This window comes from Dermochelys coriacea, chromosome 1 (assembly GCF_009764565.3).
Source record: "Dermochelys coriacea isolate rDerCor1 chromosome 1, rDerCor1.pri.v4, whole genome shotgun sequence".
Taxonomy (NCBI): domain Eukaryota; kingdom Metazoa; phylum Chordata; order Testudines; family Dermochelyidae; genus Dermochelys; species Dermochelys coriacea.
In genome coordinates, this window is record NC_050068.2 from 112082035 (window position 1) to 112094928 (window position 12894).

At 42.4% G+C, this 12894-nt stretch overlaps 1 protein-coding gene across 2 annotated transcripts in view; it reads right to left on the minus strand.

Moving 5' to 3' along the window:
- The window catches only part of RASA3 (RAS p21 protein activator 3), a 265746-nt gene that overhangs the window by 130916 nt on the left and 121936 nt on the right, over window positions 1-12894 (minus strand). For both annotated transcript variants that reach the window (XM_038388188.2, XM_038388179.2), the window contains exon 2: window positions 11272-11389. In XM_038388188.2, coding sequence (XP_038244116.1) covers window positions 11272-11348 — 77 coding nt within the window. In that variant the 5' untranslated portion in view covers window positions 11349-11389. The remainder of the gene's footprint in view (window positions 1-11271; window positions 11390-12894) is intronic.

Here is a 12894-nt window from a genome sequence, read left to right on the forward strand (position 1 = left end):
TTTTTAATAGTTTAGTTTATTGATGACAGCAAGCTTAATTAATTAAACGAAGTCTATTGTTTGTGAATATGTATTATACATTCACACAAATGCAAGTATTATGTGGTTCGCACTTTCCCTCCTCTCCAAAGTTTAGAGACAGTAGACTCAAGGCCCAGGTGGTTTATTTTCCCTTATATTCAGTTTTTGATCACTGTGTCCAGGGTGTAAAAAATTCCTGTCAAGTAGTAAAGAACACTAAAGGATCCTGGAGCCAAGATACTTGATCCATCTTACTGAAGCACACCAACCATTTAACTCTTCTTCCACACTGCTCTACTTTTACTGGTACCATTGAAAACACATTTAGAAATGTCACATTCCCTTTACCTAAGATTTGAGAAGCTGCCTTGATTTTCCTGTTGCAGCTGATACTGTCCTTTAAGTGAATGGAAACATCTGATGCAAGCAAAGGCAACATCAATCTTAAGGACAACAAAATTAAAAGTGCAGTCTCTATCCTGGCTTGGTGTGGAGGGGAGACCTAAGGGGAAGGGCGATGTTAGAGAGAGAGCCCAGCCTGCACTGGCTGTTACCCTGGAGCTTGACTCTCAGAAGTGGGGTTTCTGCCTTTGATGTTGCCCTGCTCCACTTGTTTAGAATTCACTTCCAAAATGCACCATTTCTGCATTCTCTACAGACCGAATCCCTCCTCCTAACACCCGCAGGGAACCAGCTACTGGGCGGGGTTGGGGCCTGCTACTTTGTGAAAAAGAGGGGAGCTAGATGCAGGAAGAAAATGAGATAGGGTGAAGGCAATGGGGTCTGAAGCCCCCAACCCCAGCTCGGTGCCTTTAGGTGACCCCTACCCACTACTTAATACTCCTTTGGGGCTAGATCCAGCTCCTGCCACTGATGCGAGGGCCCTTGGCTGCCACGCTGGGAGCAGCTCTGTGGTGGTATTGGACAATTCTGGGGCAGGTCCCCGCAGCCTGAAGGCCTTGTGTGGAGGCAGTTCTAGGAGGGAAGGGCCCACCAGCTAGGTTTGGCCCAGTCCTCTCCCCAGAGTTTCCCTGGGAAGCTTGAATCCCCCCAGACCCTTACCCCCACCTTCTTGTTTAGTGACAAGGGGCACATGCTAGGAAGGGGAGACCCAGTGGGAGGTGCAACTTGCATGATGCAGAGACTCTCCCTGAGCCCCCTACCCTGCTCTGTTGATATGCAGCGCCATCCCAAGCCCTCCAATCAGTCCCCCTTGGGGCAGGGATGGGCCTCCAGCTCTGTGATCCTGCCTGGGAGCTGGATCAGGGCTGGCCATGATTGCATGGAAGCATTACAACAGCAGCCTTGGCCAGCCTACACCCTCAAGCCCCCGGGACAGTGGGGAGTGTAGGCAGACCCCCACACTGTGTACCCCAACACCTCCACTCTGGCCCAAGGTCCTTCCCCAGTTGGGTTGGCTCCACGGAGCTGGTCTAACAGAACAGGTGTGCTGTTGCTGAAAGATCCTGCACGCTTGTTCAGGTCAACGTGAAGACTGTGGACAGCCCCATAACCTCAGGGCACCAGACCTCCTCAGCCCCAGATGTGGCAGAGGTCTGATCTGGGGAAGAGGTGCATCCTTGACTCAGGGCCTGCATGGCTCTGGCTGCCAAGGGGGTATAGGTGGGGGGTGCCTGCAGGAAGGAGGCAGGAAGTTCTGGTGCATGGGCCTGGTCCTGGCTGGCTCCCCACTCTGGCCCATTGGCTATCATGGCATTCCACCAGTGTCACATGACATGACTATGTGTAGGCAGGGTCATCCTGCCATGACATCCTGCTCCACCCCCTTCCTGGCCCTGTCAGATGTAGGGCTTCACCAGTCAAGCTGGGCTGAGAACTTTGGGGGGGGGGGGAAGAGGGGCTGAGCCCCCTCTAACCCTAGCCATCCTCTACCTAGGAGATATCTCCACTCCTTCTGCTTCTTCCAGTCAGGCACTGGAAAGCTGTCTTAGTAGGAACTTTAAATCTTTGATTCACTATAATACACCAGCACAACAGTCCTGTTTTGATGCCAAGAGAGGGTGGCTGGTAGAAATGATGTAAAATTCTTGACAATTTATTGGTCCCACCTGACTTACAGAAATAAGTGTTAGATATCCCCAGTGCCCACTAACCTGGCTGCTCAAGTTTTTGAGGGGAATTTAGTGCTATTGAAAGGTGTAGTAAATATTGTTACTGGCCTTGTGATTAAGGCACTGGCCTGGGAAGCAAGAGGTCTAGGTTGTGTGTGACACTGGGTAAATCATAACCTCTGTGCCTCAACTCCCCATCTGGGAAATGGGGATAACAATGCGTTTTCTTTCCCGACCCTATTAGCTGTTTAGACTGTATGCTCTTCAAGGCAGGGACTCTCTTATTGTGTACAATGGGGTTTATTGGTTGGGGCTTCTAAGCGCTACTGTTTATTACATGCATTACCAGTGTCTCTCCAACTTTCCAAACTATTGTACCCCTTTCAGGAGTCTGATTTGTCTTGTGTACCCCAATTTTCACCTCATTTAAAAATTACTTGCTTGCAAAATTGGACATAGAAATACAAGTGTCACAGCACACTTTTACTGACAAATTACTTACTTTCTGATGGTTTACCATATACACCTCTACCCCGAAAGAATGCGATCGTCAGGAGCCAAAAAACCTTACCACGTTATAGGTGAAACCACATTATATCAAACTTGCTTTGGCCTCGAGCATTTCCATTAATAGTCACTTCCTGCCCCCGACTTATCCCTCAGAACCCCCAACCCATCCAATCCCCCCACTCCTTGTCCCAACTACCCCCTCCAAGACCCCCCGTCCCAAAACCCCACCCCCATTTAAGCCCCCCTGCTCCTTGCCTCGTGACCGCCCCCATCCCTAATGACCCCCAGGATCCCATGCCCTACCCAACCCCCCTGCTCTGTCTGCCCCAACCCCATCCATACCACCACCCGACAGGCTCCCGGGACTCCCACCCCCTATCCAACACCCCATTCCCCGTCCCCTGACCGCCCCACCCCCAGAAGCTCCAAATCATCCAACCCCCCTCCCCACTGCCTGTCCCCTGACCACCCCCCAAGACCTTCTGCCCTTATCCAACCCCTCGGACCTGGCCCGGCACCCTTAACATGCTGCTCAGAGCAGCGTGTCGGAGCCAGACATGCTGATCTGCCGGACCGCGCAGCTCCAACCCCCAGAGCGCTGCTTTAGCATGTTATATCCGAATTCATGTTATGGTGGGTCACGTTATATCAGGGTAGAGGTGTAATTATAAAATAAATCAACTGGAATGTAAATATTGTACTTACATTTCAATGTATAGTATATAGAGAAGTATAAACAAGTCATTGTATGAAATTCTAGTTTGTACTGACTTTGCTAGAGCTTTTTATGTAGTTTGTTGTAAAACTAGGCAAATATCTAGATAAACTGATGTACGCCCTGGAAAACCTTTGCGTACTCCTAGGGGTACATGTAGCCCTGGTTGAGAACCACTGTAATAAACCACCTCCACATCAGTGAAGCTACCATTCAAGTAATTAGCTTTAAAAAAAAAAAAAAAAGACATGCAAAATTCCTCACTATACAAAATGAAATGTTTCATCCATGTTTCAATTTTAAACCCTTTCATGTGTATACAGAGTATATGAAAACACAGCTGGAAAAAATACAGGTTCCCTCAGTGCAAGGAAACGTGAATTAGAAGACATTGGTGTAGATATGGCATTTTTCTGTGATATCCTTGGCAGACTTTATTGAATTAAGATTTAGTATTTTACAGATCCTTTGTATTAAATGAATGGTTTATGTATTATCATGGGCCGGGATTGTATACAACCTCTCAAAGGGAGAAATGTGACAGATGTGGAACCTGGGGGTTCAAAAGATTATATTAAACAATGTACCAGACAAGAATGGAGTTTTGGAACAAAAAGTGCTAAGTCCTTTTCCTGGGAAATATCTAGGGGGAAGTGAATGCAAATTCTCCACCTCCAATTATGCAAAACCCCAGCCTTTTGAAGCTTTGCCCTGAGGAGTGGCCCATTGTCTGCTGATCACCTGTTATGTGATGCCAAGGTCAAAGGCCCAACCTGAAAAAAGGAAAGACTGAACTATTCATAGCTGGTCTGGTTCTGAATCTGAGACAGCCATGAAACTGTAACTGTGTGTGTGTTGGGGGAGAACAGTTATGGGTTTTGAAAGACTGACACCTACCCGAGTCCAAAACTGGAGTTCAGGGTCAGGTCTGGTAAGCTTTTTAACATGCGTGTAAACAAAATGTTTAATATCTTTTTTCTATAACGCTTTCAACTTAAGAATAAGCATGCTTAGTTATGAAGAGCTGTATGGTAACTTATAATTGCAGGCAGTTACACTGTTCATAACTTCTGCAGAGAAGCAAAGAGCAGGTGATGGCCCTTTAGGTGTTTTGGCTTGCTAGGGATATCACAGTGTAGGCAGAGAACTGTGCAGCCTGGAAAACCCCTGGTCTCAAGGGAGAGAGACTTGGACTTTGCCCAAAGGAGGTGACAGCTAAGGAGCTAGGAGCCTAGAGAGGATGCCTTCAAAGGAGCAATACAGGTGCAATTGCCCTGAACTGTGACAATTGTTTCAGGGTGACAGGTGTATTCAACTTTATGCATATGTACCCCCCTCCAACTGTTCTAATATTTCACAGATAATTGTAAAAAAAAAAAAAACCATAGGTCACAAACAGGAAACAGTTTGTCATTTAACAGTCACAGTTGGAAAAAAAATTTTAAAACAGAGGTTTTCACTTCTTTGCTAAATTGAAAAAACTGCATTCAAAGGTTTAAATTGTCAGAAGGTGAAGAGAGATGTAATTTTTGTGATTTGCTTTCATGGGTTGCAACACCCAAGTCCCTGTTACTCAGACTGTCCAAGTTTTGATAAGGAGCCCAACCAAAAAAACCATTAGCAATTGAGAATGGGAGCCAGAGTTGAAGCGCTGATTTAATATTTACATGTTAAGCCTCATCACAGGCTTACAGGAAATAGTTTGTAACAGATCTAGTGGAGAAGTAAGCATATACATCTTATTTGGAACTGAACACAGCCACCCATATCATTAGTGGTTGCCTTAGCCACACATTAACATCTAATTTATATGCGTTGGATCCCATAGCTCCCTCAAAACTTTGACAAGATGCCATTAACCTTCAAACTGCATGAAGGGTTATGACAGATGAAAACAACCTGCTGCACACAAGACTGACAATGGTTCCAATGGGTGTAAGTAAGTAATGCACACTTCCTAGAAGATGATCTGCCCATCTCCAGAAAAAGAACTAGACCTTCAACTCCTGCTGACTTTGACACATCCTTTTGTGGCAGCCATTAATCCACTCCTGTCCAGTGCTGCTGGCCCAGTGCCAATCTTGGATGAATAGCAGCATATCAAGACCAACAGCTATGTCCTTGCAGAGCGGCAGCAACTCTGGGAGAGAGAGACAGGCATGCTGATGAATTTCAGAAGCCCTAATTTACATCCACCTGTTTGTAACCTGGAAAGCAAATCTTAACTAGGCTTAACAGGCTACTCACTGGACCGGTCAGAGTGACTGCCACAATGCAGAAATTTGGCTTAGCTCCATCTTACCAGGGTGATTACGGGGCAGCAATGCAAACGAGGTGAAGGAATGCACAGTTAAAAGACTGGAGGGTGGACTGCAACTGCTCCCGCAGTGATGCAGCAATTAGATAGCTGAACAATCTAGATACTGACTTGTGACACATATGAAAGAAGCAGCAATTTGTACAGTTGCTTTCTTGAAAAAAACAGTTTCTTTCTTGAATTTATTTTATTTATTCACTTATTGGGAGAATGTTCAAGGATGAAGGACAAATCCAACTGGTAGCAAAGCGTACAGGTAGGTGGGTGTTGCGATAGTCAGGAGGGATGCTCTGAGAAAACAGACAAACAAAAGCAGTAATGTGCCTCTACCCACCCTCAAAAAGAGATGGAGCTAAAGGTAGATGCTAGCTGACATGGTCAAGGGGGAAGAAAGGCTATCCTGGGACACAGGAGGAAAGCAAGAAAAGCCAAGAGCTGACTTGGAAGTAGATGTTCCTTGGTCAACACTTCAGGATGAAAGGACTGTAGTTTCCCATGAGCACATTAACCTGCTGATTTCAGACTGGCTTCAGTCTACCACTTTAATTTAAATATGTCTAAGGACAGATGGAATTTCTCCCAAGGAAAGCTGTTATTCCTATAACATAAAGGCTTATTTTCTCAATGGAAAATAATTATTGGATTAATCCAGTGAAATGACGTCAACTAAAATAGTAAGCCCTCCTGTGAAGTGGTTTAATGATCATCCAACAGAAAAAAAAAAACCTCACCACCAGCTGTGTAATTCCTAGTTCTGAGTAACAAGGTTACACTTGCTTGAATCCGGACAGAAATTAAGTGACAATTGCAAAATTACTTTCATAGAACTATTTCAAGCTTTAGACGTGGCAAATTCTTAATTGCAGCAAGAACTTTAGACAGCAACTTTATGTCATTCGTTACTAACCAAATCCATTAAACTGGAAGGTGCTAACAGCTTCATGATAAAACACGACTGTCCTAACTATATGTGGCCATCAATCTACAATCTGTGAGGGTCAAAATTTACACTATACATTTTGCATCCCCATTGCCCCAATGCAGAACACAAAGATCCAAAATAAAGGTCACAAGAAAAATATTAAGTGCAGAAATCTTAAAATTATGTGGGCTAGTATTAAGTAACTTGATAGGACAAATCCTATGAAAAGGAATTTTTGAAAGTCACACCTATTATCTATAATCTCATCAGCTAAATGACTGAATAATTCCAATGTAAATGTTTCACATATAAAATCAAGATTGAATGTTTTTCTAAAAGCTATACTGCAGGAATTTTGAAGTTTGATGGCATATATTATACAAGGGGTCAGACTAGATGATCATAATGATCCCTTCTGGCCTTAGAATCTATGAGTATGACAACAGGAGATAGGAGTTTACTTTAGAATTCACTACCGAACTCTGATTCCATCACTGACTTACATGTTAAATATACGTATGCAGCCCCCTCCACCCAGTTTTCTTTTTTTTAAACTATAAGGTGACCAGAAATTTATTTTGCGGGGAAAGAAATCCCTTTTTCCCCCAGAGTAAACACATGCCTCCGTTTGAGTGATTATGGGTTAATTCGGTGTAAACTAAATGGAAGGATAAGCAAAAATATGTCTGCAACAAAGGTCCTTGATTTCAAAAAGACAAACTTTAAAAAAATTCATGGAATTAGTTAGGGAGTTGGACTGGACTGAAGAATTCAAGGACCTGAATGTAGAGGAGGCTTGGAAATACTTTAATTCAAAGTTTTAAAAACTGAAGCCTGCATCCCAAGGAAAAGGAAAAAAAATTGTAGAGAAGGGTTGTAGACCAATCTGGATGAACAAGAGTCTCAAATGTTATTAAAAGAAAGCACAAGGCCTATAAGGAATGGAAGAAGAGCTGGATGAGCAAGGAAAGCTCTCTCTTAGAGGTCAGAAAACGTAGGAAAAAAAGTGAGAGCTGCCAAAAGCCATTAAAACCGTTAGTAAAAGGTTCTTTAGACAAATAAAAAGGAAACATGGAAAGAAGAAGTGAGACTGCCAAATGCTGAGCATGGGGTAGAAATTAAAGATAATCTAGGTATGATCCAACACCTAAACAAATACTTTGCCTCAGTTTTGAATATGGATAATGAGGAGGCTTGGAGAAAGTAGCAGGATGGCTAATGTGAACAAAGATATGAAAGTAGAAATTACCACATCCAGCTAAACTCAGTCATCTTACTGGTACTTAAATTGGGAGGACCGGATAATGTCCGCCCTAAAATATTAAAGGAACTAGCACGTGAAATTGCAAGCCCAATAGCAAGGATTTTTAATGAATCTGTAAACTTGAGGGTCATACTTTATGACTGGAGAACTGCAAATACAGTATCTATATTTAAGAAAAATAAAAAAGGGTCCAGGAAACTACAGGCCTATTAGTTGACCTCAGTTGTATGCAAAGTCTTAGAAAATATTTTGAAAGAGAGAGTAAAGGACATAGAAGTAAATGGTAACTCTGATTAAAACAAAACAAAACATGGTTTTACAAAAGGTAGATCATGCAAGACCAATTTGATTTCTTTCTTTGAGAAGATAACATTTTCTAGGAAATGCAGTAGATCTAATTTACCTAGATTTCAGTAAAGCATTTGATACAGTTTCACATGGGAAATTATTTGCTGAATTGGAGAAGATGAGAATTAATACAAGAATCAAAAGGTAGGTAAAGAACTGGTTACAGGAGAGACTATAACAGGTCATACTGAAAGGTGAACTGTCAGACTGGAGGGAGGTTACTAGTAGAGTTCCTCAAGGACTGGTCTTGTGACCAATCTTATTTAACATTTTCTTTAATGACCTTGTCACAAAAAGTAGGATTGTGCTAATAAAATTTGTAGATGACGAAGTTGGGAGGTATTGCGGAGGACTGGAATTTCATACTAGAAGATGTGGAGGACTTTGAAAACTGGCATAATAGAAACAGGATGAAATTTAAGAGGGTAAAGGTCAAGATCATGCACTGAGGGACTAACAACAAGAATTTTGCTTTGAGCAAAAGCAACAGAAGAGGAGAAAGACCTAGGTGTATTGGTTGATCACACGATGACTGTAAGCCGCCAATGAGATGCAGCTATGAAAAAGGCTAATGCAGTCCTAATGTGCATAAGCAAGGTATTTCCAGTAGAGATAGGGAAGTGTTATTACCAAATACAAGGCACTGGTGAGACCTCATCTGGAATACTGTGTGCAATTCTGGTCTGTCACGTTCTAGAAAAATCAATTCAAAACAGAAATAGGTGTAGAGAAGGGCTATGACGATGATCAGAGGAATGGAAAACCTACTTACATGAACAGACTTAAGGAGCTTGGCTTATTTAACCTATCAAAATGAAGGCTCAAGGCATATATAATTGGTCTCTGTGAATATATCAGAGGGATAAACACCAGGGAGGAGAGGAGTTATTTAAGTTAGGGGCCAATGTTGGCAGAAGAACAAGTGGATATAAACTGGTCATCAATAAGTTTAGGCTTGAAATTAGACCAAGATTTCTAACGATCAGAGGAGCGAAGTTCTGGAACAACCTTCCAAGGGGAAGGGCTAAAAACCTAACTTGCTTCAAAGACTGAGCTTCATAAACTTATGGAGGACCTGGTGTGATAAGATTGCCTACAATGGCATATGGCCCATCCATGAATGTGATCAGAAAATATCTCCAGTAGGCGGATAAGGGATAACAGATGGGGAATGCTCTGAGTTATTACAGAGAATTTTTTCTTAAGTTTTTGGCTGGTGGGTTTTGCCCACATGCTCAGGGTCTAACTCATTGCCATATTTGGGGTCAGAAGGACTTTTTCCTCCAGGTCAGAATGGCAGAGACCCTGGAGGGGGCGGGAGGGGTCTCCCCCTCTGCAACATGAGGCACAGGTTACTTGTTGGTTTGAACTAGAAGAGTAAATTGTGGATTCTACATAATTTTAAGTCTTTAAATCGTTATTTGAGTACTTGAGTAACTCAGCCAGAAGTTATGGGCCTATTACTGGAATGGGTGGGTATAGCCTATGATGTGCAAGAGGTCTGACTAGATGATCATGATGGTCCCTTCTGGCCTTTAAGGCTGAGAGTCTGTGCCCTTAAGTTGTTCTCTCTATATTTTAGACGGGCCCAAACAGAAGTTCCACTCCTTGCTGTGAATCTGTACCTATTTCATTCCAATCTACTATTTTACTCCTGCCTAATTTTGTCATATATTACAGCATTGGTTCTCAAACTTTTGTACTGGTGACCCCTTCCACACAGCAGGCCTCTGAGTGCAACCCCCCTTAAAAATTAAAATCTTTTTTTATATATATTTAACACCATTATAACTGCTGGAGGCAAAGCAGGGTTTGGGTTGGAACTCACGACCCCCATGTAATAAACTCGTGGCCCCCTGAGAGGTCATGACTCCCAGCTTGAGAACCCTTGTACTACACCTATCACACAGTACAGGAGCACCTTAGAAGCCATTTCTCCCAACTTCCGAGCCTGTGTTTTAGGCATTGCCTATGTTGGGGATTTGTCCCAAAGTCAGCCATCACTGTAGCTGCTGCACTGATGCAAATTCCTAGTGTGGACAGCCTATTGTCACTGGTCTCTCAAACTGGTGGTGAATTAAACCATGGAAAACTGCCCCAGTGCAAATAGCTGTTTTGCCTGTCTACACTACAGGCAAGCATCAGTACAGCTATAATCCGAAAGCTACAGTCAATTCAGATGTTGAAGGTAGACAAGGATTTAGTCACAAGATCATAGGTCATTAACAGTGGGCATAATTAGGAGCACTACGACCAAGGAGGCCAGTAAAGTGTCTGGAGAAAGAGGCCAACTGGATTCTAATAAGGGGTCAGCATCCTAGGATGTGTCACGGGGGTGTGAAAAGCATTCCACACCTTCCCCCCAGGAGAAAGCGAACAAGCAAGTAGGGAAGGCAGAGAAAAAAGCTGACTTCTGAAACCCCTTTTCGCTCATGCTTTGCCTGAATACACAAGAGATCTGGTAGTTTCAGAGTGGCTGGAGGAGAAGGAAACACTCCCATTCACCACCAACTGCCTCTCAAAAGAGCAAAGCTGGCCAGCTGCAGGAGAGAGGGATCTCAGAAAACTTAGGACAGTACCTGCCATCTCAGGATTTCACTGAAACTGCTTTTCCCTTTCTTGTAGTCTAGTTCCCCTCTCCCCCACTTTTGCACCTCCAAGAATGTGCAGAACAAAACCCCATTGTGGCTTTCAACTCTGATATAGCAGCAGTTATAACAACAGTATGAAGGAAAAATCCCTGACAGTTGGATTAAATGGCACGGTTAAACTGACAGTTAAAAAGCATAAAGGAAGTTCAAAAGCAAGTATCCCAGAGAGCTGCATTAACTGTAACCTCCTTGGAAATTAATTATGTGCTTTCTCTCAGGACAAGAGCCTCTTCACACATAAATGATAAAAACGTATAGTTAGATGCCAGGCCACGATGTCCATAATAATGCTATTATTATAGTCCTACAATTTAAAAAAAATCAGCTATGTTCTTCTCCATCCCACCAAAGGATCTATTTGGAATACTATGGAAATATAATATAAATAGAAATGTTCTAGGGTGCTAAAAGAACTGACTGAATATATCTGCACACAAGAAATATTTGTTACCATAGTGATTTCTCCACTATTTTGGTCCTGAAAACCTCCTCCTGGTCCAGGTTTACAGTACAGTAACAATCTCTCATCTTGTTTGGCCCCGGATACGTAGGAAGATTTTTGGCTTCTCCTAAAGAAAAAAAATTCAAAAGCAAACTTTAAATATGAGCAGATATTGATGGTATATCAACAGTTATATTAAAAATTATACACAACTTTTTTATTTGGCTGTACAATGCTTCTACCAGGTCTTTATTTAGAAGAATATTTTCAGTCCTCTAACAGGAGCAATGCTCATGTAGAATGGCAGGCAGTGTGCTGCAATATGGCAATGGTAAGGGAAAAAAATTCAAAAGCACCTAAGTCACTTATGAAAATACAGCTTTGCACCTTAAATCCCATTGACTTTCAATGAAGCTTAGACACCTAAGTCATTTTTGATACAATAGAGTTTGGGATAAAATTTTCAAACCACAAGAGACTGCAAATAAGGATTTTATCTACAGCTCTGCTACTCTCCAAGGTGTTAGCATGAAAAGTCACTTAAAGGAGGCACCGGAACATAAAGAGTAATAACACTTATCTCATAAGGTGCTTTGAAGTTTAATTAATGCTTGTAAACCCCCTAAGATCTTTGGACAGAGGCACTGTTTAAGTGCCAGGCATTAAAATTAATTTTTTAGACAACATGCATTTGCTTATTCCAAAACTGCAACAAGAAACAATTACATATCATGTATCTAAAAGAATAAGGTTGGAGAATAGAGGATAGACAAAGACACAGCAGTATAAAATTCAGAAGTTTTTTTTTTTTTTTTTAAACCCCAGGAAATGAGACTGGAATAGTAATCTCTCCCTCTACTGGTCCATCAACAAGCAAAATTGCAAACTAAGATTGCTTGGCACAGTGACAGTCCAAACAAAAGCCTAGGAAAATAAATCAGATAACTCTCCCCACAGCTTCATTGAAACACCTCAGCACCCCTTGGCAAGTGTTTTGACTTCAAGGCAAAGCCGTAACTCCTCTGAGAGCTTAAGGAAGCCTTTACTCTGCATGTGCTCGTTTTCACTTCACTTCTATGGTACCTACAGATTGTTATCACGTCACAAGCACTAACTAGAGCATGCTCTACTGATAAGATACGAGGGAAAAAGCAAGATCAGAGAGCAAAGCTTATTTTTTATCATAGATAGAAGAGAGGAATGAAATCTAAGCGACAGGAACAAGTGTAGACTGTTTATCAGACATCTGCAGTTCAGTGTAAGTCAGTTCTAGGAGACAAAAACCTTTTTCAGTCCCCAATTCCTGCATAGCTTCACTAACAGGACCAATTTCATTTCATCCCAATCTCATCTTGAGTCACACAATCTCTACAAAAAGAAAAGGAGTACTTATGGCACCTTAGAGACTAACAAATGAAGTGAGCTGTAGCTCACGAAAACTTATGTTCAAATAAATTTGTTATTCTCTAAGGTGCCACAAGTACTCCTTTTCTTTTTGCGAATACAGACTAACACGGCTGCTACTCTGAAACAATCTCTACAGACTTTGGGCCACATTCAGAGGTGACCTAAATGGTTGTGTATGTGAATCAGCAAATGGATGCAACTTCCATGCTGATGTTGGAATAGACG